At 35.4% G+C, this 26005-nt stretch overlaps 1 protein-coding gene across 10 annotated transcripts in view; it reads right to left on the bottom strand.

The window, feature by feature from the left end:
- LEKR1 (leucine, glutamate and lysine rich 1) overlaps positions 1 to 26005 on the bottom strand; it is a 170882-nt gene that overhangs the window by 54342 nt on the left and 90535 nt on the right. For all 10 annotated transcript variants that reach the window (XM_077864595.1, XM_077864599.1, XM_077864598.1 and 7 more), the window contains one exon: positions 5163 to 5244. In XM_077864595.1, coding sequence (XP_077720721.1) covers positions 5163 to 5244 — 82 coding nt within the window. The remainder of the gene's footprint in view (positions 1 to 5162; positions 5245 to 26005) is intronic.

Below are 26005 nucleotides of genomic sequence, written 5' to 3' on the forward strand. Positions count from 1 at the left end.
TAAGTACATCTGAGATAGCTGGTTATGCCAGAAGGTGAGGAAGTGCTTATAAAGATGAGGAAACCGTGTTCTGATGTCACAGGAGGCAGCTTGAAGGGGCTCCTACCAGTTAAACCTAGATAATCTATGTGTCAAAACAATTCAGTCTAGTAATAAATTACAAACCATTAAAAAAGTAACAGTTTATCAGTCCATACCAATAATAAATAAATAAATAAGTAATGAGAAGTGAGCCTCTTGCTTAAAGTAGGATACTGAGGGCTAATAAATGGGGAAGGAGGGCTGGAGTAGAAACCACTGTGGTAAAGTTTAGATAGGCAAAATCATTAATGGATGCTATATTGAGGGATAAATTTTGATGAGGAGGAGAATATTCACAGTGTATTTAAAGTGTCTCTTATAGATTTTTTACTAGTTAAAAAGGAACAAAAACCCCCAGGAATAAAGGAGTGAAAAAAATTGAGCAATACCTTTACCAGGTGATCAAAATTAACATCACCAAACATCAAGGGCAGGCAGATGGTCATAGCCTGAGAAGGACATATCTCTAGAGTGCCTGTCCTTAATCCAATCAAAAGGAAACATTAGACCAATAAAAAAAAATGAAAAATTTTATTTAGAAAAGTTTGAGAGGGATGCCTGGGTGGCTCAGTGGTTGAGCATCTGCCTTTTGTTCAGTGCGTGATCCCAGGAGGTCCCAGGATCGACTCCCACATCGGGCTTCCCGCAGGGAGCCTGCTTCTCCCTCTGCCCGTGTTTCTGCCTCTCTCTCTCTCTCTCTGTGTCTCTCATGAATAAATAAATGGAATTTTTAAAAAAAGTTTGACAGGTTCTGCATTCTTCAAAAAAATGTTAATATCATATAAAAAAAGACAGACTGGAAATATTCCAGAATTTAGGAGGCTAAAAAAGACATGCCAAGCAGGCTGACTACCTGGTCCCATACTAGAGGAGAAAATGCTATAAAGGCCAACTAACAAAATTAGAATATAGATGGTAGATTAATGTATTGTATGTAGGGGCGCTTGGGTGGCTCAGTAGGTTAAGTGTCTGCCTTCAGCTCAGGTCACGATCTCAGGGTTCTGGGATGGAGCCCCACATGTGACTCCCTGCTCAGTGGGGAATCTGCTTCTCCGTCTCCCTCTGCCCCTATCCCCACTTGTGCACTCTCTCTCTCTCTCTCAAATAAATAAATAAACAAAATCTTAAAAAAAAATAAAGTATTACATGTAAATTTATGACATGGTTTATTGTGCTTATGTAAACCATCACCATCCTGAGGAAAGGCAGGCTAAAGAATTTAGAGGTAAAGGGTCATGTTGTATGTAACTTATCCTCAAATGATTCAGGAAAGAAATGTGAGTGTGTGTGTGCACGCGTGCATGCACATGTGTGGAAAGAGAGCGAGAGAGAGAAAGAGAGAGAGAAGGAGGGAGCCAGGGAAACGGTGAGGGAGAAAGCAAACGGGTTAAAATGTTAATCTGGGTAAAGTCTTTGTGAGTGCTCTTTGTACTATTTTATGTTTACAACTTTTTGTAAGTTTGAAGTTATTTCTCAATAAAACATTTGAAAAGAAGGAATAAGGAAAAGATTGATATGCCATTGGAAAAGTGGGCAAAGGTGATGCTCAGGTGAAGGAAAAGTGGGCAAAGGTGATGCTCAGGTGAATCACAAGGGAAAGAATTCTGAGTCAAATATGCAGGAGGACAATGTTTCATCAAACTAGTATTTTTTCTTTTTTTAGTTATTATACCCATGATTAGCTAGGAAGTGGAGAAATGGGTATTTGCAAACACTGCTGAAATTATAAATCAGTATAATCTTATCCAAAGTCAATGAGTCATTATGCATTAAAAGCATTAAAATTATTTAAGTTTGAATCTAGCAAAAATTATCCAAAGGAAATACTTGTGTGCGAGTAGAAAGATTTTATTTATATGAATTTCAAACTACCTTACTTATAAAAGTGAAAAATTTAGAAATTCTAAAAAACAAAAGATTAGTAAATGAGTTCTGATTCATCCACAGATTATAATACCATATAGCCATTTAGCAGTTACCTATAAATGTATCATGTAATGACATGGGGGAAATGTCCAGGATATATCACTAAGTGAAAATATGTTAAAAAAAATATACACCATCAGTGTTGAAAATCCCCCAATCCCATCCTTTATTCTTTCCTTTCCAGTTCTCCTGCTCCCCAATCACAAGGCCTCCACCAATAAATCCTGTCTGACTGAACTGACATGTATTTCTCTCCCTCTCCACACTATGGCCTTATACCCGACTACTCACTTCTCCCTTGCAAGAATGCAACACCCTCCCAGCTGGGCTCCCCTAATTGCTCCTGTACTCTCACTCCAGTCCGTTCTCCAGGTAATTGCCCTGCTGACCTTTTAAAACAAATTGGATCAGTTCACTCTCTTGCCAAACATCCTCCAATAGTTTCCCATTGCCCTCCACGTAAATCTAAAATCCTCACTTGGCTCTGAGTGCATTGGTGTATTAATTTCTTACTGTTGCTGTACAAATTGCCACAACTTTAGTGGTTTTAAACAACACAACTTATTACCTTATGGTCCTAAGGTAAGAAGTCCTAAAATCAAGACCTCACAAGGGCTGCGCTCCTTCTGGTAGTTTCGGGGGAAAATCTGTTTCCCTGTCTTTTCTAGCTTTTAGGAACCACTGGCATTCCTTGGCTTGTGCCCCCTTCTTTTATCTTCAAGTCACAATATTCCAAACATTGCTTCTACCCTCCCAACTACTTTTGTGACTCTGATCCTGTTGTTTTCCTCTTAGAAGTACCTTTGGAATTATATTGGGCCTGCCTGAATAATCCAGGGTAATCTCCGTTTCTTAAAATCATTAATTTAAAAAAAAAAAAAATCATTAATTTAATCACATGGGCAAAGTTCCTTTTTTCATATAGAGCAATATACTCATAGATTTCAGGGATTAGGACATGAGAATCTTTGAAGACCATCAAAGTTGTCCACCACAACTGGCCTTCCTTGTGCCTTGAACTTGGTCATCAAGTTCAACCAGCCTTCCTCATGTCGTCAACTTTGCAAAACATCATTAACACTCTACCACTGTAGCTGGCATTCCTGGTTACCTTCTAGACAGGCACTACAGCTTTCTTCCTGGCCGTCAGAGCCCCATTATCATCTGCTCTCAGGATAAATCCTACTTGTCTAAACTAATTGTGGTAGTCTTGTTAGCCTGGCCAGTGATTCAGTTAGGAGAGGGTATGTGAAAGGTTCCAGCCAAAGAGCTGTAAACACAGGGCTGTTCTGGTGGCTTCTGGGGCATTTTTCCTCACTTCTAAGGAAACACCAGAAAAACAGGCCCTTCCTGTATCTGGGGTGGTTACATCTGGATGTGGTACTACCTCGTGATCACAAGGGACTTAGTAGTTCTTTCATAACTCAGTTTTCTAAAAATGGATACTCTGCCCATTTTCTGTTTTGAGATGTCCTTACATAGGGCACGAAGCACCAATTTTATAAACTGAAACAAAAGCATCAGCATATCTGTAACTGTAGAGTGATTTCCTCCAGCCAACTTGTTTGATGGACTTTAGTGAGGTGGTGTTTCTCACTCCAGCTCCAATCTACTCTGACTCTTGTCGTTTCTCAGCATTTACATTATACATTATGTTAAAAATGTAATTAATAAAAATACCACAAAACATGTTAATAGTAAATGGGAATGTTCCTTGTATATAAAGAAAATTCTGTGCCAATTTATCAAGTGAAAATCAAGTCATGTCACAACCAATGAGCCCTATTCCTTTTCCTCAGTATGCTTACTTCTGTGGTTAGCTTCTCTCCTAACTTGCCAGGAGGACTGTGCTCCATATGCTGAGTCCTGGTGGGTCCACAGATTCCCTTTTAGTTTAGTCACGTACCAGCCCTACTCCTCCATTCCTTGAATGTGCCTTTGTCACTTACTGAGATCCAAGAAGCCAAAGTCACAGTAGCTGTGGCCTGATTAGGTTGCCCTCCACATGAGACGTCCATATGGCCAAAGCCCTCCCTCATGTTACTAGAGGGTGGGGAACAATGATTTGGGGTGGGGGAGTGGAGCAATCACCATCTTGCCTCTCTCTTTCATGCTTATTCTCATCCAGAAAGTCACTTCCTGGGCCCAGTGAGTTATTCAAGGGCCCTCCCCCTCGGTCCACTCATTCCTTCAACCTCAGCCATCATCGTACACAGACGGCCCAACTATTGTATTTACTGTACTATTCGCCACAGTGTTGTAAAGCTTGAATATTTGCCTTTTTGTTTTTCAAAAACAAATTATTTTGCTACAAATAATTCGAGTATACGTTAATTTGGTGGGGCATTTTTGGAACTTGTTCTTCCTTGTGCTGTTAAGAATTTTATTAAACACATTGTACTGGGGAGTAGTCCGTAGTCAACACAACATTTGGTTGCTAAGCATTCTAAATATTTATATTTCTTATGAAGTCCATTCTTCCAAAATATACGAACCGAAAACCAGAGCTACCAGATTACATATCACAAAGTAAAAAAATTTATTTTTCAAAGATTACACAAATTCTATTTTAGTGTTATAATTATAGATATATGAGATTTATACCATAAAGTAATTTTTGAAACTTCTGAAGTAAATTCATTTCTAACAGCAAGAGTGGTCTGGGTATTTTACAAGAGCATTTTCTTATCACTTGTTTTCCAATATTATTCTTTTACACTTATATAAAGCATAAGTACTCCAGCATTTCAAAGATACTCAATGATACTTCTTCAAAGATACTCTCTTTTTGAACTTAAAATTCGTAATTTTAAGAAACAACTTCAAAGTTGTTTCTTCTGGGTGAATAATAAAGAGACAATGTTAAGAGAAAAAAAAAATCAGAGAGTATTTCACATTAAGTTACATTTGAATAACCAGGGGGAAGTTTTAATATATGAGTAGGTTAAGTTTCTTATTGAGGGAAGGGAACATTTCATGTATTTAAAAATATTTACAGGTCCTTTCATAAACAATATAGGCCAGAAAAGTGCCTGAGAAAAGCAGATCACACTCACACAACTAAATCACCGCCAAAAGAAGCATAGAGAACACATGGTAGGGGTAGGGGAGGTCCTTCCGAAATCTTACAGGGTGTCCAATGTTTACCACCTCACCTGAGCTTTTCTTTACAGTTGTCGATCTCGGTCACTGCCTTCTGAAGTTTTAGCCCAAGTGCCTCTGCTTGACATTGTAAATCTGAAATGACACAATATATTCATCTGATTAGTACATTCAAAATGTCCAGATATTTTCATAGCGTAAGTCATACTCTTTTAGAATTGCCACTCCGCTCCTGAAGCACACTACAGCTGTTTACTACTCCACTTTGCCTGGATATGCAGCTCATCTCTTCTGAAACTCCATAAAATTAATGGTTTTTGACAGATCCAATTTATTGGCTGCTTTCCGCCCCCAACATCTTGCTAATTTTCAAACAGCTAATAGGCTACATTTTACTAATATTTTTAAAGGAAATTTGTGTAGCTGACACATGTATGAATTTCTGATCATGCGGCTCACCTCTGAAACACCTGACTGTCCGAGCTCACGCTTGTGGCCTGGAACCAAGAAGTATCACTGAGGCCTCCTTGTAGAAATGAATTAGACAAACCATGTGCAAGGCTCCCAGTAAAGAATTTGTTAACTCTGGGTAGCATCTAATAGGCATTTTAATGACTTTCAAAGCCAAGAAAATATAAGCAGGAAATTGGCTTCCATAGCCTGGGGAATTCAAGCAGTGTTTGAGAAAGATTATTCAAGCAGCCGTGTCTAATATGTGTACGGATGCAGAACTGAAACGAAAGCAGAAAAGAACAAATGGCTTGAATGAAGTGGGTCCTGCCATTGGCCTGTGCGTGGGAATTATGATCTGAAACCCCACTACAATGACAGGCCTTCTTGCCACTCTTTTTGAGAGAAAGGTAGAAAACAAACTTACACAGATGGACTAACTGGTTTCTATGGAGAAAATAACTGAACATGCTGGAACTATAAAATTTCTATGTTACACCTGCTCTGATATATTTTAAAAACATATTTTTAATAGTAAACTTTAAAATCTTTATGCATCCATACAAATATATAACATTTCTATACATATTGTCAATCTGCCTTCATAACTTTGTTTTATGAAGAAGAGCCAGTTCCTTTAAATTAGAAAACAAAACAAAAATCAGGAAACAAAATCAGTCTAAATGAATGTTTTAGTTAGAATTTGCCAGACATTACTATGAATCTTCATGTCTATCCAGTACTTTCACATATATTCATTCATTTTATCTCTCAAACTTCTATCTAGGTACAAATAGCTTCACTTTTCAGATGAGGAAAAGTAAAGGAGATCCTCTCTGATTCTCCTGCCTGGTACCTTACGATATACTTTTTAGCTTTATTTATTTATATGTTTTGGTTTTTTTTTTTTTTTTTTTTGAGAGAAGGAGAGAGGCAGAGAAAGAGAGAATCTTAACCGGGCTCCTGCATAGCGTGGAGCCCAAAGCGGGGCTTGAACTCACAACCCTGAGATCATGACCTGAGCAGAAAACAAGAGTCAGTCGCTTAACCTACTGAGCCACCCAGGGGCTCCTTGCCTAATATCTTAATGAATTAATGCATTAATAGCCAACAGTTTAACTGACTGAAGGTTTTTAACTCAGCTGAAGGGAACAATTTGAGAGAATGGCCCCTCAAAGTACAAGTCAATAAGGACTTAACTGATAGATAGTATCTGTAGGGTACATTTCCCCCAGTTATCGAGTGACATCAGTGTAAGAGGGAAAAGATAACAAACATACAGATAATTTATTTTTCAGTGCAACTTTCTGAAACAAAGCAAGCTCTTATGAATGTTGCACAATGGATGGCTTTGTCATTAAGTTCATCTAGTCTTGCAGAGGGGTTCTATTCCCACAGGCACAGCCAAAAGACTTCAATCCATCCTCTGAAGAATAAGGAGGGAAGGCGGTTAGTGTTTATTAATGGTACACTCTGTGGCACTGTGTAAAATGCTTTCTCCTGTATCATTTCATATTGTCAGAACTACCATGAAAAACAGATGCACATTTTATTTTTACTAGTGAAGATTTCAAAGATCTGAGTAATTAACTTATCAAAGGACACAAAACTAGTTAGAAGTGATCCCGTGATTCAAATTCAGATTGGACTCATCCCGAAGTCCTTATCTTTCTAACTCTCCTACATGGGCTCTCAAAACATAAAAGCTACACGGGGAAGTATTTGTCCATGAAAGTATGGTTGGCGTAGCTATAGATCTGTTTAACATACCTAAGAGTCTTTGGAGACTTATACTTAAGATAAATGAAAAGCATTATTTTACATAAAATATGTAGTAAATTAGCAGCTGGTTTAGATTTAATTTTTGAAAGTTTAAAAACTAATATAATTAATGAGAGATAGACAAATATGGGATCACTGTGACCAACTTTATGAGACTGGCTTCAGAGAGAACAATTATGCCTTCTTATTAATGTCCCTTGGTGCTTTTGTCAGAACATAATCTTAAACTGGATGAAGCATTAGTCTGAGCCTATGTGATAAATTTCAAGTTATCACTTCTAGATACAGTTATTGTTAAGAGGAAGAACGGATTACCTTGAAAACAAATTCTAAATAGTTGGTCCTTGATATGTGAATTTTATGCAATTAATTCTCAATCACCCGATAATTAGTAGAATAGTAGATAGTAAAAATGGCAGTTAATTAAAACCCCATTTTTATAGCATTGGAAGGCGTTCTTGTTTTTTTGTTTTTGTTTTTGTTTTTTATTTGAGAGAGAGAGAGAACACGAGAGAGCACCAGAGAGCGCAGGGGAGAGGCGCAGAGGGAGAGGGAAACAGAGAAGTGGAGCAGATTCCCCACTGAGCCCGGAGCCCAAGGTGGGCCTCAACACAGCACTGCGGCTCACAAGCCTGAGATCTCAGCTGATCCGAAATCAAAGAGTCGGAGGTTTAACCAAATGAGCCACCCAGGCACCCTGCTTTGGAAAGTATTCTTTTCTAGAATTTACTAGGTTTAGGAAAATAAACTACACAGTCATGATGCACTCAAGAAAGGAAAAGCAATGACACTTCCCAGTATTATTCTCTCTGCATAACCACCTAAACCTCCCTTTCTCCTTGATTCAAGATAAGCATAGATAGCTTAGGCTAATTCACAGTGTCCGATGAGAGAAGAAGCCACTTCCTTCAGGAAAAAAAAAAAAATTTAAAGATCTTTTATTTATTCATGAGAGATACACACACACACAGAGGCAGAGACCCAGGCAGAGGGAGAAGCAGGCTCCATGCAGGGAGCCCGTCGCAGGACTCGATCTCAGGGCCCTGGGGTCACGCCCTGGGCTGAAGGCAGGCGCTAAACCGCTGAGCCCCCCAGGGATCCCCACTTCCTTCAGAAAATTGACTATGAATTTAGTACCTCTGAGTCAAAATAGGGAAAGGAAAGAAATGTTTTACTCTACAACACAGAAACCACTGACGGCTGCCACGTGAAGTAAACAGAAACAGAAAATACAAGTAATGTCAACAAAGAAATCACTTTACATAAACAGAGAAGATACTACTTAGAACTAAGAAGAAAAAAAGATTCATTATGATTAATCCATAATGTAAACTGACCAGTAGTGTATAATTAAGCCTTAAGACATTTCCGTGGCTGTTTCTTTGTTGTTGTTGTTGTTTTTACTTTTGGTTACATTTTCTCTAATAAAGAAGTGCTAAGAATTGTTTTAAAAATACACAGAACATATCTTTTCTGTTCTGAATAAGGAGGAGGCATGCTATTGGTTTATTATTGGTTCTGGGAGACTAGCTGGGTTGTTTTGTTTTTGGAAGCAGAGTGCCCAGTTTCTGTCCTTAATAGAGGAGCACAGTTAGGATAAGCACCAGAGAGATTAAGCCACCTGCACAAGACAGCTCCTTCAGTTCCTGAGGCAAGGAGTTCTTAAATAAGTGTATTGTTCCGTGCAGTCCTTCTCTATAGTTAAATAAATTCAACTTCAATTTTCTGTCATTCAGCATGACATTGGATTATGAGGCAAAAGGCCCTAACTGCCTACAAAAAGAAAGGAAGCATTGGCTTTAAACACCATGCAGATGTAAGGCGGAACCCATGGAAACAATCCAAAATTTACAACAGCAAATTCTACTATGATGTGACTGCGTTCTTTACAGATATTAAATAAGAAGCAAATGATTTTAAATGAACAAGACAAAAAAGAGCTCTTAGGCTCTCTTCATACGAAGCCAGCTGCTTGCTGGATAGCATTACACAGGCATCAGATTGGGGGTAATTAGTCATTTAAGGGAATACTGCTATTCCGAAAGGTTTCTAGAAACTGCAAATACAAAAGGTATTCATAGTTAGCTATTTTATAGAATGATTAAAAAAAAAAACCTTATAGTCACTTGGAGAATATATTTAGTATAACATTCGAGAGAACAATAAATAGAACCTTTATAGTGGAAAAGGTATTTCAACCTTAAAGCTTTCTGGATAAACAGCAACCCGCCCCCCCCCCCCAAAAAAAATCTGGTTCAAAGTGGGAGGAGGCTGATGGTCAGTTCAAGAGAAGGAAAGAATCAGCAAGTAGAAAAATTGGCCCCTAGAGACCCCAATCCAGGGAGATTTTTTAAAATGACACACTGAAGGCTGTATGCTTTCTTAAATGGTAGAGATCACTGAGGAAGAGGCTAAACAAAAGTTCACAGTTGTTAACACACGCCTGTGACAGGGTGACATAAAGGTGCAGCGCATGACCTCTGGAGCCCTACTGCCTCATTTTGAAATTCCAGCCCCGCTTCTATGAGTTGTGTGATTTAGGTGCTTTCGTTTCCTTATCTACAAAATGGTTACTGCAGCACAGGATTGAGAACTAAGAGACTTAAACGTACGTAGAGGGAAGAGCGTCAGGCCCATGGTGAGTCCTCCCTGCTAGCTCTTATCAGTGGTGGCCTTAGCGAGGCCACCTGGCTTTCACCCCTACCCCGTCTCTGAATCCCATTGCTTTTCACCTTAAGGACCTTGTTCTTGCAGTTGGGCCAGGTGTCACCTTGTAGGGGGGAGGGCAAAAATGTAGGCTTTTAGCCACATATTTTTCTTTAACCATATACAGAGCAACTATGGCCATATGTTGAAATTCGTCAAATATGGGTGATGGATTTGCCTACATTGGTTATAGTATTCTCTGTATTTGTCTGTATTTGACATTTCTTACAGAAATATTGTTCGCGGGGCAGGGGGTTCTTGCTTGCACGGTCAAAGATGATGATAGCCTGCTCTTTATTAAGGAGTCTAATCAACTTGGTTCTGTATATTCGAGGTACACAAGATAACGAGGGTGAGAGAACTTGGTGTGGAAGTGGGGGATGAGATTGAAACTTCAAGACAACACGATTCTGTGAGTAGATAGCTGGAGGGTATATAGTAACAAGGAAGGTGGTTAACTTCATTATTAGATATTGGGCCATATTATTTGGATTTGGGAATGACCTATTCTAGAGAGAAACATCCTAGAGTGTTTGTGAATTTGATGCACGCTTTCTAATTTGCTTATGTGTGAAAAAATAGTACTTTTTGCAGGTGTTTTTTAAAACTACACAAGTGGTGTTAAGCTATGCATCTCATTTTAATTCTTACTTGTCTTCACTATACATTATTTTTGAGACCTACCCGTGTAGCCATATATAGATAGGATTAATTCCTCTTGGACTCTCATATTTCATCTAATGTGTGTACATGACACATTTTACTGATCTAGTCCTATAGTGATGGAACCTAGATGTTTGAAACTCTGTGTCACCACACATAATTTTGTGACAAAAGCTTTTTACCTATTTTCTTGTGTACTTATAGGGGAATTTTAATGCCACGTGGTTCCAGGCACCAGCGGACACTTCCATCTCACTAAATGAAGGTTCCTGCTTTCCTAATATTTTTCAGAAAAAGCAATTTACTGTTGTTTTTTTTTTGTTGTTGTTGTTGTTTTGTCTTTTGCCAATCTATAAGGTGCAAAATAGTGTCTTATTGTTGGTTTAATCTGCAGTTTTCTGCTTACTATTTTTTTTTAAGATTTTATTTATTTATTCATGAGAGACACAGAAAAAGAGGCAGAGATACAGGCAGAGGGAGAAGCAGGCTCCATGCAGGAAGCCCAATGTAGGACTCAATCCCGGGACCCAGGGGTCACGGACTGAGCCAAAGGCAGATGCTCAACCACTGAGCCACCCAGGCGTCCCTCTCTGCTTGAGAGAGGGCTATTGAAGCCGATCATCTCATTTTATACTTTTTAGTCATTCCTGTCTCTCTTTTCATGATTTGCCTTTTTTTCCCCAGTCTCTTTTCTATCTACTCCAATCAAACTTTCCTCTTTACTAGTCCACAGGAAGAGCTATTTTTTCTCTTTTTTAAAGATTTTATTTAAATTCAAGTTAGTTAATATATACTATATTATTAGTTTCTGGAGTAGAATTCAGTGATTCATCAGTTGTGTACAACGCCCAGTGCTCATTACATCACGTGCCCTCCTTAACGTCCATCACCCAGGTACCCCATCCCCTCCCACCACCTCCCCTCCAGCGACCCTCAATTTGTTCTCTGTAGTCAAGAGTCTGTTAAGGTTTGCCTCCCTGTTTTTATTTTCTTTTTCCTTCCCTTCCCCTATGTTCATCTGAAATAGCTCTTTTTATAGTTGTGAATGACATGCTATCCTGGCAATTCCAAAATTCAATTCTCTGTTCTTGTAGAAGTCAACCTTTTAGCAGCATTTGACACAATTGTTTACTTCCTCTTTGAAACACTCCTCTTGTCTCTATTATACTATACTCTCTGTTTTTTTCCCACTTCTTGGCTATTGTTTCTCGGTCTCCGTTGAGGATTCTTATTCTTTAGATACGCTCTAAATGTCAGGAAGCACCAGGGTTCAGTTTGTAGCCCTTTACCTGCATTTTATCTCTAGTGGATCTTATCTAGGCTCATGGCTTTGAATAGCATTTATATAAAGGTGTCTTCCATCATCATTATCATCCTCAAAACTAATAAGGGTTGATAGAGTACTTACTCTACCAGGTACTACATTCTACATGTATTACACTAGTTTAATCTTCCCAATGTAAACTAACTATATTTTAAGTTCCATAAGAGCAGAAACCTTATCTGTTATATTCATAGCATCTGAGACATGGAAGGTACTCAAAAAATAATTGCGGAGTGAATAAATGAAATGTTGTAGAGAGTAGAAATAAGAATGCCAGCAAACAGATATTTAAATTTATGTATCTAAGGTTAAAAGACATGGGACAGAAAGAGTTGTGCAGTTTTCATTGATAATATCTAATATGTATCTTGGTATTAAAATTCAAAGCTTCTTAAAAATTCAATAGACACTGATAGAGTATCTATTCTGTTATAGTAGGGTCCATGCAAACTGGATTCAGTCTATAAATACCCATAAGATATATTATTCCCTTGTCATTAGAGAAATTATAATCAAGTGCCTCATTTTACCTTCAAGGTGATGAATTATGTTTTAGATAACAAATAAATAACTCCTTTAAACCTAAACCTGTTTTATTTTTCCAATATCTTAAATGATTTAGTTAGGTGGTTAATTATATGGCTGAAATTGTGGGACTTTTGATGAGATATCACTGATGTAAATCAACATAATCAGTATGCTTCATTTAGAGAATATTTATATGTATATATTATTATACCATAATTTGATGAGCTTAGACCTCTACAAAAGTAATGTCTCACTTAAATTTTTTAAAAATTTAAAGCATTAACAGAGGAAACCTTTGCAGATGTAAGAATATATACCAATAATGGAAGAAAGTTCTATAATGAGTATTCAACTATATCAATTGCAAATTAGCATATTTTAACTTCAGCAAACATTTTACAAAGCTCAGATGGTGATATAGCCACTTGGAAAATTCATTTCATTTTAGGGTTTATATTTCAGAGGTTTGATTCACATCTATTTTGAAACAAGTATACTTGAAGTACATTAACATTTTTCCACATAATGCCAGAAAGGACTGAAATAACATTTGGAGATTTTTATACATCAGATGCTAGAACAGGTGTGGATATACAGCTAAAAAGTTGCAATTCAGTCCAGATGTAGTTATATTAAAACCAGAAAATTATTTGGCTAGGTGTGTGTAGGCAGGGGAGAGCAGGAATATGCATTAAAACAAGCTAAGGAGATAATCAGATATTTAAAATTTGGAAATGAGGGACGCCTGGGTGGCTTAGCAGTTGGGCGTCTGCCTTTGGCTCAGGGTGTGATCCCAGAGTTCTGGGACTGAGTCCCACATTGGGCTCCCTGCATGGAGCCTGCTTCTCCCTCTGCCTTTGTCTCTGCCTCTCTCTGTGTCCCTCATGAATAAATAAATAAAATCTTTTAAAAAAATAAAATTTGGAAATGAATTATATTCTAGTATTAAGAATCAAAAATTTACTTCAGAATGTAAAAAAAATAAAAAAAACCAACCTTTAAACCAACCCATTATAACATGAGAATAATTGTGACTTATGGAGGGGCTTATGAAATATTACAAATCATGGATGGATAAGATGAGAGAAGCCTTAAATTCTAATGTTTTTACCCTGATTAAACTGGCAAAAGAAGATAATTCATCATCTACATCATAAGAACAATCCTGATGGATTTAGAAACTTCTGAATATGTTAGAACAGTACTCTGTTTTCTGACAAGTTTGTACACATGCATAAATTTCACAAATCATACATATGTATATTATAATAAGATCTTTCAAAACTGGAAAATACTAGTAATGGACATGGACAGGGACTTACAATGAACAGAGAATTAGCTAAAAATGTGGGATAAAAAGAAAAAATAATATAAAAAAAAAAAGAAAAAATACTTAGGGTTAATAATAAAGGAAATGAATACATGAGAAGTTTAGATCTAAAATATTTAAGATATTTTCAGATAGAGTCACATAATCTTATAAACATCAGTTTCTTTAATGAGTTGGTATGTTGTACAATCAGAATGCTTACAGAGATTCCTGTATGCAAGGCAATTTTATGCAAAACTGTGAAGGAGATGTGGCATCGTCAGCCACACAGAGCTCTGATTCTTCTTGCTACACCCTTTCCCCTTGTTGTGCTGGGATGGCAGTGAAATAGGTGAAGGGCGAGAATTTCTTCAAAAGATTGCTTTCATACTTTGTGCTAATTGCATTTAAAAACTCTACCACACAATTACATAATTCAAAAGTGTCAACAACAAAAAAAACCAAAAACATTTTCTAATTTGAAGACTAAAGATATTACAAGGCAACACTCACAGGTATGTGAAAAGATTTAGCTATGAGGAAGGATATGTATCACAATATCATTTTAACAGAAAAAATAATGAAAACAACTGTTCAAGATTAGGATGCAATTAAATAAATTATGATTCATCCTAAATCAAAATATCATGAATATTTTTGACATGGTAAATTTTCATAAAAGAGGAAATGGGGGATTGGAGATTATAAAACTCTATTATTCCATTCTTATAAAAATATATACTCGAAACAGAGAGCCTAGGAGGATATGCATCAAATGTTTATAACTCTGTGAATGTTGAGATTTCCTAATCAATAGTGAACATGGCTTATTTTGGTAATAGAAAACAAAAGAATCATATTAAAGTAGCCTAAAACATACCCATACACATCTCATAACCCATCACATATCCCATCAGTAGTTCCCATAACCTGTCCAGGCCTTTTCTGCCTTCCCCTTATGGAAACTTGCGCTTACTACTAGTACTGGAAGAGGTCTGGCCCAGTAGCTCTCCTGAAGTACAAATTAATGATAACAATATATATGTTTTAATGCTCCCAGGTGGTGGAATTTTTTTTTAAAGATTTTATTTATTTATTCTTGATGGGGCGGGGGGGGCAGAGACACAGGCAGAGGGAGAAGCAGGCTCCATGCAGGGAGCCTGACCTGGGACTCAAACCCATGTCTCCAGGATCACGCCCTGAGCTGAAGGCAGGCGCTGAACCGCTGAGCCACCCAAGGATCCCCCGAGGTGGTGGGATTTAAGGGTTAAGAACCCAAGTCTTGGCAGCACAGTTCTAGAGTCAGGTTCCAGTTCTGCTCATGAGTAATAGGCTTTGGACAAATGACTTAATTCCTCTAAATCTCGGTAATTTCATGTGAAAACTGGAGATAATAAAAGTGATTAATCTAGGAGGGCAGGAGGGTAATAATAAATGAGTGTGCTGTGACTATATTGTGCCTGGGATGTGGTTAGCGCTTCACGAATGTTAGCAATTATTTAGACTGCTATAGGAAAACTACCTGAACTCACGGGAGTGAATTTGTTTTTAGTGATGTAAGGATAGCATTAGTGGTTAGCAGGTAGGAAAGAGATGCTAGTAAGAGGCGAGATACTGGTCACAGGGTGTGTGGGGTAGTCATTTATTTCTCATTCAGACAGTGTAGCTATTACTCATGCTATTGACCCAGAAAGTGGATAATCTGTAAATGTCTACAAGCAGCAGGTATGTTGGGTGCCTGGAGGAGTCCATGTGTGAAAGAGCGACTAGTACTGTTAAAGCTAACCACCGCTGACTAGAATATAAACTAGTGGAGGCAAATGGACCTTTGGGCAAATAAGAATTAAAATTGATAGTTTTCCTTTGTTAGTAAAGGAGTACTTTTTAAAAATTCTAGTACTTTATCCCAAATATAATAATTTGGTTTGCTATTAGACCAGGAAAACTGATGTAAAATGCAGTTTAATATTCTATATTTGTATAGTTTTTCAGGGGTTCCAACATTTTATTTTGTTAATTCTCTTAATGCTCTAAGATAGGTTAGAAACACTATCATATTTCCATTCTAAGATGAAGTAATTGAGTCAAAAAAATTCATAACTTGTCCAAAGACCTGAAAAAGGCATAAGCAGAGCCAGAAAGCAGAACTATTTGACCCCTGGATCACTATTTTTTTTCAACTGAAACCACACTGCTTATGATTATTTTTCACTTAAATAGAGATGCTTCTAATTAAGGAATATAGTACTTATACATGCTACAACATTTTGATGACACTCAAAAATATTATGCTAAATCAGAGAAGTCAGACATGAAAGATTATATATTGTCTGGTTTTATTTATCTGAAATGTCCAGAACAGGTATTCATGATTGATTGGGGAAGGACAGAAAGGTAAGGATAGTGACTGTTAAAAGACCATGATGTTTCTTTTTGGAGTGATAGAAATGCTCTAGATTGTAGTGGTGGGCATATACTTCTATAAATATCCTAAAAACCATTAAACTGTACACTTAAAATGGCCGAATTTTATGATATTTAAATTGTGTCTCGATGAGGCTGTTTTTAAAAAATGCAATGAAGATGTTAAAATACATGCAAAATAATTTTATTAAAATATTTGTGTGTTATTTATTACACCAAAAAGCTTACTGAAAAAAATTTTAAGTTTTTTTCACTTGGAATAAATTTGAAATTTGGTCAAATGAACTTTAGAAAAGACATTAATGCTGAAATGATTTATCTGAACTCCATCTTCCTATATTTGTGACTAATGACAAAAAGTAAAGGACACTTTATTCTTCCAGGTGAAAGGAAAATCATTTAAGTGGACTAATGTGTGGGTCACAATGGCCTCTGAGAGGAGTATTATCAATTTAGATAAGTCATGCATTTTGAAGGTTATGTTAGTGTAAGCTAAACATAAAATTACAAAACTTACGTAAATCAACCTTTAAAAAAGAACCAAGAATTTAATCTTCAAAGTTTTATTTTATATGTTTACTTTCCTGTGAAAAAGATTAAATTTTGGCATTAAGGATTAGGCTGCTATTAATAGCTTATTATTTGCTTTTAAACCACTATCAAACTATATGGACTAGAGTTATTACTTGAATTTAAATTTTTGAACGTCTATATTATAAAAGATAAAGGGAAAATGTGGGAAATCAAGGTTAAAAATTTTTATGTAGAAAGATAATGATCATAAATACTATATACTTGAATCAAAGTTGAAATTATTTAATGGTGATTTAAAACAAAAAAAGTAAAATTGTAAAAATAAGAACATTTATATAACTTTGGAAAACAAATGGAATCAGAATTAGAATCAGATTACAGCACATTATAGCCCAGAGGGGCCTCAAGGCCTCAGCCCAACCCATCCATTGCCTAGATATGGATACCCACTCATCAGGGAGAAATGGCATGTCAGAGTTGTCTAGCTAATGTATGGACTGTCATTATCTTCTGATTCTTGACCTAACATGCTTTCATTTAATTCCACATCAGAGGGGAATTTTGGGTGAGGGGGTAGGTGGACAGACACAACAAGGATATAGTCAGACAGTTTAAAATGGAGAAAGATAAGTTTATTCTAAAAGTGAATTCTAAAAGTAAGAGAATTGGGAATATAAAATACTAGAATGATTCTTAAAATGTCTTTATAAGGGAAAACAATAATGATATAGTAGTAAGCATAAGTCTAAAATTATAAGTATAAAGAAATATATTTCCCCAAACTCCTTTTACTATGCCCTCATTATCCTGATATCAACCAGACAAGGATACTATAAGAAAAGAAACTTATAGGCCAATATCCCTGATGAACATAGATGCAAAAATTGTCAATAATATATTAGCAAACCAAATCCAACAATACATTAAAAGGATCGTGCACCCTAATCAAGTGGGATTTAGACCAGGGATGCAAGGATGGTTCAACATCCACAAATAAATCCCTATGATACACCACATTAACAAAATGAAGGGTAAAAATAATATCATCATCTAAACAAATACAGAAACACCATTTAACAAAATTCAATTAGGTAAGAAAAAGAAACAGGCATCTAAACTAAAAAGGAAGATGTAAAACTGTCGTTATATTTAGATGACATAATATTATATATAATGGAAAGACTAAACCAAAAGACTTTTAGAAATAATAAATTGTTATAGTGTACAAAATCAATAAGCAGTAATCTGTTGTTTCTCACTAGTAACGAACTATCAGAAAGAGAAATTAGGAAGATGATTTCATTGCAATTGCATCAAAAAGAATAAAATATTTAGGAATAAATTTAACCAAGGAGGTACAAGGCCTATACACTGAAAACTATTAGACATTAATGGAAGAAATTAAAGGAGACACAAAATAATGAAAAGATATTCTGTGTTCACAGGTTGGAAGAATTAACATTGTTAAAATACCCATATTACCCCAATAAACTGCATCACTACAATCCCTATTAAAATCCAATGACATTTTTTTCACAGAAATAGAACAAATAATCCTAAAATTTGTATGGAATCATGAAAGATTCTGAATAGCTAAAGCAATCTTGGGAAAGAATAGCAAAGCTGTAAGCATCATGCTCTCTAATTTTAAACTTTCTTATAAAGCTATGATAATCAGAACAGTATCATATTGGCATAAAGACAAACATATAGATCAATGGAACAGAACTGAGAGCCCAGAAATAAACCCATACATTCATGGTCAATTAATTTATAGCAACAGTCAAAAATATACAGTAGGGAAAAGACAGTCTCTTCAATAACTGGTGCTGGACAAACCTAACTTTTTCTTATTTTTTATAATATTTCTAGGCTATATGGTTTGTCTGAGTTTTTTCAAATTCGCCCAAATCTTCAAAAATGTTTCCAGTATGTTTGCTGGAAAATAAATCTACATATAAGTGGACCCATGCAGTTCAAACCTGTTGTTCACAGGTCAACTGCATATCTGTTAGCTCATTTACTAGGAGAGAGTATTTAAGAGAGAATAAGACACAAGAGCATGGATAATAACAAGCAGATTCCAAGACAAGGGCTTGAATAAATGCTTTGAAAGAAATAATGGTAAGCAGAGGGTGGAGCACAGAATTACGCAAGGAAAACAGAAGGGAAGTTGTTCAACTAGTACTAGAAAGGAAGCCTTATTGTGATGCTTATCACCTGAAGCTAGTTCTGGAACAATGGAGGCCCAGTAAAATGATTCATAGGAAGGAGTATAAATCATGCAAATGGTTAGAATTGGATTTAAGGTTATAAATGATAATAAACCATTTACAACACTCATCAAATATGAATTTAAATATTATCTATTGTATTCTTTGAACAAATTCTTGTTTCTTAAAAATAAGACACAGAAAGGGTTATGAGATGACCCTTGGTCATCAGACCCTTGGTATATCAGTCTGCCCTTATTTTATTTACTTATTTAATTTATTATTATTTTTTTAGTCTGCCCTTATTTTAATTTGCCCAAACAAAATCTAAAATGCTATGCCCATTCTGTTAATCCAGTCATTTATCTGGGGAGAAGATATTCACTGTGATATGCTGATTTTTCCTCTTTTCAAATGGTTGACATGATTTCTGAAAAGACATGAATACGTTGGAAAAGCTATAGATGGGGATCCCTGGGTGGCTCAGCGGTTTAGTGTCTGCCTTCGGCCCAGGGCATGATCCTGGAGTCCCAGGATCGAGTCCCGTATCGAGCTCCCTGCATGGAGCCTACTTCTCCCTCTGCCTGTGTCTCTGCCTCTCTCTCTCTCTCTGTCTCTCATCAATCAGTAAATAAAATCTTTAAAAAAAAAAAAAAAAGGAAAAGCTATAGATGATTATCAAGATAGCAGAAAATCTTAAGGACATTAATTGGTTAGTAATAGAAAAATTAAGCATGCATTTAAAAGAAAGCAGAATAAAAAAATAAGAGTGCTGAAGTTCATGAAAATTATGAAACTAAATGCCATGTGATGGCAGAAAAGGTACAACTAAAAATAATTTGAATGACAATAAAATTGGAGCTAAAGAGATTTGCATATTATTCTAATATAGAAGAGAAAATATCTGTCAAGAATGGCTAGAGTGCCAACACCTACAACCAGTATGGAGTTAGATGTCAGAAGTCCTATGAAGACTCATAAAGAACTTGAGAACACCTGCACACCAGAAGTCAAAGCAAAGCTGAGGCTAGTTGGCCACATATGGTCAAAGTCCAATAAACACTTGTTGAAAAAATGAAGTTAAACTCAGGGAATAGTCAGCCCAAGGCCCAAGAGATGGGAACAGATAAGGTATTGGGAAGAGGCTAATGACTAGGCTCATGGATAGTAGGCAGAAATAAAATTAGATTATAAGAAGTAGAAAATAGGTAGTGAGGGGAGAGGAGCAGAGGGCAGGTTTAGACCCCTGGATGTGGGAACACTTGAGAAAATCCCCAGTTGGTCCCACAGAGAAGAAAGTTGACCAAATTTGGGATACAACACTGCTGAGACCTGAGACAGAAACCTGCTGTCTCTCCTGCACTTGTAGCTTTTCTAAACCACTGCGACCACTTTAGAAAAAATGAATTAAAAAAAAAAAGAATATGTTGGTACAATCAGTTCACCAGAAGGGTATCTGCAGTTAAAGCAAGAGGCATATTTATGAACATTTTTCTAAATGTTCTGACAATTTCCATACTGAAGCCCTAACATGGGTGTAAGACTGTTGTGGGATAAAAACAAACAAATGAATAAACAAACAAAACAAAATACCCGAAACCCAGGGCCCTTCATAGGTAGGTTCATAGGAAGTGCTATTTGTCATCACTGGTTGAGATCACTAGTCTCATCAGCAGCTTTAATGATCCTGTCCACTCTGACTCGCCAATTTTAAATAGTTTCAACCAAGAGAGATATAACAGCCTTTTAAAATGCTTTCTCTCAAAAAGAAAGAAAGAAAAAGAAAGAAAGAAAGAAAGAAAGAAAGAAAGAAAGAAAGAAAGAAAGAAAGAAGAAAAAATAAAATAAAATAAAATAAAATAATAAAGTAAATAAAATAAAATAAAATAAAATAAAATAAAATAAAATAAAATAAAATAAAATAAAATAAAATAAAATGCTTTCTCTCTCTGTGTTAACTCCAAGTTACCCATGGAGTGAACTTGTTCAATGCATTCAACAGCAGCAGCAAAAATGAAACCCTAATTTAGTCCTGAAATTATGTGCCACTTGGCTCTGCAATTACACTGTCCTTTAGACGAGCCTACGTTGCTTACATAACTATACAACCTCTACATAAAGTACTGCACAGATCAAAGGCTCCAGCTGCACTTTCGATTTGAATATAGCTGTACTTTAATGAAGGTGAGGTCCTAATGAGTATAAAAACTGTGACTAATTAGTACTACAGAGTTTTGGTGAGGTTTTTTTAATGTAGGAAGTGGAATGTGTAAAGGTTTTTTTTTTTTTTTTTTTCTTTTTTGAAGAAGGGTTATTAAAATAACATGAGAAAAACATCTAAAAGAGGGGGAAAATCACTTATATTTTTATCACCCTAAAACTTATAAAAATAATATTTTCATGTTGCCTTCTGGTTTCTATTCATAAATATATGTATTTTGACATAATTATAAGGTACACAAAATTTTGTGGGTTCTTTTACTATGTAATATTACAATTATAGTATTTCCCATGTTGATATCCCATGTTCACAATGTCATTTTAAAAGTTTGACTAATGTTCCAGGTGATGGTACATGAGAAGTTATCAACCATTTCATTAATGTTGCGAATAAAGTATTTCTAATCATTCACTAATAAAAATATGATCTTTACATATAAATAATTTTTCCTCTTCTCCTATTTCCCAAGCATAGATTCTTAAGATTACTTGATCACAAACATATCTGTGAGTTAGAAAACACATAATTTTTGTCATCAAATGAAGTAAAACTTTATCATTGAAGTCTTTGTACCAATTTTTTAAAAGGTGAGTTTTTTATTTCATTATTAGTGATCCAACATTTTGTGCTTGTTTATTATATTTTCTGTGTTTGCTTCTGTTTTTCAACCATTTGCTGCTTGGGGTCTTGGAAGTTTTCACACATAATTGAATACATTCCTTCTATCGTATGGATAGTAACCCTTTGCATATCATATATGATATATATTTTTTTGTTCATCTTCTATTTTTAGGTTGTTTGGCAGTTTTTAAAGTCAGAGATTCTATGTTTTTTATAGGCAAGACCTGTCTATCTTACCCTTTGTAATTTTTAAAGTGTTGATTTATCCCTCCATGATTAGGGTAAGTTCTGTATCTTTTTTTGGTACTAGTTTTTCCTTCTATTTTTTTTCTTACATAATTTGAGGTTGATTTTGGAATATTTATTTTGTTTTAGTTATCTCTATGCCATTTGCCACATAATTTTGCCTCTTCCCATTTGTTAATGATCATTACCTTAAAATCTGATTTACCTTCTTAATTTGCTATTCTGTTCTAAAAATATACATTGCCATTTTTTACAACTGTAACACATTCCTATAACAACATATTCTAAATATGCTAGGATTAGGTGGCCAAACGTGGTTCTTACTTTTCAGACTATTTTTAAAATATAGTTTTCCCAAGATCTGACCCAAGAACAATTGACATCAAGCAACAGTTGAGAATTCATTCTAAGATCAACCAGGACTGAAAGAAGAGATGGGGGGAATCAGGCAATATTATATTTATTATAGTTTCTTAAAAGAATATAAGAGATCATGTTCTCAAATGTTTTACTGTTCTTTTAAGAAATTGTAATATTCAAAGAAACTGCTTGTTTCTAAGTCAGTAAAAGGATGAAACAAAAGAGAGGCAAGAATGATAGCCTTTGTTTTGAGGGAAAACTTGAATTTTTTTTTTTTTTTTTAGAGAAAGAGCAGAGCACAGGGTGGTGATGTGGGGGAGGGCAGGGGCAAAGGAGAGGAAGAGAGTCTCAAGCAGACTCCATGCTGAGCACTGAGCCTGATGCTGGGCTCAATCTCACAACACTGAGATCACAATCTGAGCCAAAACCAAGAGTCAGAAGCTCAACCAATTGCCCCATCCAGGTGCCAAAAAAACTTGCATTTTGAAGAAATTTATTTATAAGTGTGAAATGCATATTCAAGCAAATGGGTCTTAAATCTGTCTTCTTCTCTTAAGTCTAATATAGCATCACATTCAGAATTTTTTTATTTACAACTTTATTTAATTTTATAAATAGATAATATATTCATATGATCAAAATATTTTTTAAATATCATACAGTTGAAATTGTTACATTGATGTTCATAATATAAATAGGCCCATAATATTCCTTACTTTTAATATCTTTGCCTGATTTTGGTAAAACTGTTACCTTGGCTTTATAGACTGAGTTGGAAAATCATCTCTAGTTTTTAGTTGTTTAGAAAATACTGTATAAAATTAAGATCTTTTGTTCCTTGAAAGTTGGTAGAACTTGCTTGTAAAAAAATCTGGTGTTTTCTCTGTGAGAGGGCAATGCTCCAATTTCTTTAATTGTTATAGGACCATTTAATTTTTTTGAGTAAGTCTTGGTAAAATATTTTTCTACTAGTATGTCCACTTCATCTAGAATTTCAAAGTTGTTGGCATAAGGTTGTCAACAGCATCCACTTTCATTTTATTTATTTTTTTACTCTTTATCTGTAGTCATTGTCCCTCCTCCATTGCTCATGTTTTCTTTCGTCTTCTGATCAAACTTGCCAAAAGTCTACTTTGTTGGTTTAGGAAAATATCAATGCTTTGTTTTGTTGATCTTCTTTATCATCTTTATTTTCTATTTCACTGACTGCTGCTCTTATTTTTATTTTTTTTTCTTTTAAATTCTTTGAGTTTGTTGTTTGTTCTTTCCTTCTTATATTATTATTCAAATCTATACATCTCCCTCAAAACCCCTCCTTGGCTGTATCTCACAAGTTTTGCTATACAGTGTTCTTAATGGCTTTCTTTAGATATCTTACATTCATTATAATTTCTGATTAAACCCACAGTTATTCAGCAGCATATTTTTACAAAATTGTGAATGAGACAAAGATGCCTACTATTTTATTCTATTCAAGATTATATATGAAGTCCCAGCCAGGACTGTGTCATGAACCAAGAATTATGAGTAGTCCTACTGAAGTCTGATGGAAAAAAGTGAACAAAGAAGAAAAAGAAAAATCTAACAAGCTTTCAGGCAAAAGAATGAGTTACCTTTTTTTTTTTTTTTTTTTTTTTTTTTTAGAATGAGTTACCTTTAAAGGAAAAAGGATCAGAGCTACAGTAGACTTCTCATTTGTAGCAGTGAAAGCCAGAAGTCAGAGAGAAAAGAACCCAAGAATCCTACACTCAGCTGAGATACCATTATGTCCATCAAGCTGAGAATTACATTTTGTATTTCTAAGGTACATTTATAACAATTGATCATGTACACAACATAAAGGAAAGCTTCACAAATTCAAAAAGTTATTATAAATCACATTATTCAGTCAGAATAACCCCAAGAAAATAACTCCTTCCCCAAATAATTAACTATTTAGAAATTAAGAAGTATACTCCTAGATAAACCCTTTCACCAAATAAAAAAATTAGAAATTAGAGTATTTAGACACCATTGAAAAGAAGAATAATTCATATTAAAGATATGAGATTGAGAAAATTTTACACCAAAGAAAACTTTACTTCCTTAAATGTCTCTACTATTAAACAACAAAAAAAAAAAGATGAGAAATAAAAGAATGAAATATTTCCTTCAGAAGTCTGAAAAATAGGGGTGCCTGGGAGGCTCAGTTGGTTAAACATCTGCCTTCAGCTCAGGTCATGCTCCCAGGATTCTGGGGTCCAACCCCAAGTTGGGCTCCCTGCTCAGTGAGGAGCCTGCTTCTCCCTCTCCTCCCCAATCGTGCTATCTCTTGCTCTCTCTGTCTTTCTCTCTCTCAAATAAATAAATAAAATCCTATAAAAAAGAAGTCTCAAAAATAAAAACATACAAACAAAAAGAAACTAGAGATAGGAAATTAATAAATATAGAAGTAAAAAATAATGTTATGGAAAATAAAATTAATGGAAAGCATTAAAAAATACAAAGGTTGGGGCAGCCTGGGTGGCTCAGTGGTTTAGCGCCGCCTTCAGCCCAGGGCCTGATCCTGGAGACCTGGGATCAAGTCCCACATCGGGCTCCCTGCATGGAGCCTGCTTCTCCCTCTGCCTCTGTCCTGCCTCTCTCTCTCTCTCTCTCTCTCTGTGTCTCATGAATAAATAAATAAAATCTTAAAAAAAAAAAAAAGGCTAGTTGTTTGAAAAGACTAAAAAACAAAGTTTTGCAAGCCTGATAAATAATAAAAGACAAAACAAAAGCACACAAGATTAAACACCAGAAATCAGGCCTAGCCATAGATAGAGGAAATATGTGAAAATAAGAATTTTGGGGCTCCCTCTGCCAGGCTCAGGGGTTTAGAGCCTGCCTTCGGCCCAGGGCGTGATTCGGGGTCCCAGAATCAAGTTCCGCAGCAGGCTCCCTGCATGGAGCCTGCTTCTCCCTCTGCCTATGTCTCTGCCTCTTTCTCTCTGTGTGTGTGTGTGTCTCTCATGAATAAATAAATAAAATCTTTTTTAAAAAGGGTATTTATGATATTTAGTTCATTTTAATGCAAAACTCTGATAAAATTAGTTTCCCCTAATAACCAAAAATTTATAAGCTAATCTCACTTAGTAGTATACATGTACCAAATTTATAAATAAAATATAACCACGTAGCAAATTATATATTTAAAAAGTTAAATGATGTAGGGTTTATTCCATAAAACTAAAGATGTTTCAATATCAGGAAATTCAATAATACTAATCCATTTTACCAGTTAGTTAAAGGGGAAAAAATACTATTATATCAATAGATGCTTAAAGGCTTTTAACAAAATTCAAAAGCATTTCATATGAAACATATAAGTAAAATTGGAGTAGAAGCAAAATAGTTAATTAAAAATAAATGTCAAAAAAAAAATAAAATAAAATAAATGTCTACCAAAAACATCATATATAATTCCAAGTGGCAAAATACCAAATAATTTAAATTAAAATCAGGAAGTAGATATGGATGCTCAATGTTATCATTATTAT

This window comes from Canis aureus, chromosome 22, assembly GCF_053574225.1.
Source record: "Canis aureus isolate CA01 chromosome 22, VMU_Caureus_v.1.0, whole genome shotgun sequence".
NCBI classification, from domain to species: Eukaryota; Metazoa; Chordata; class Mammalia; order Carnivora; family Canidae; genus Canis; species Canis aureus.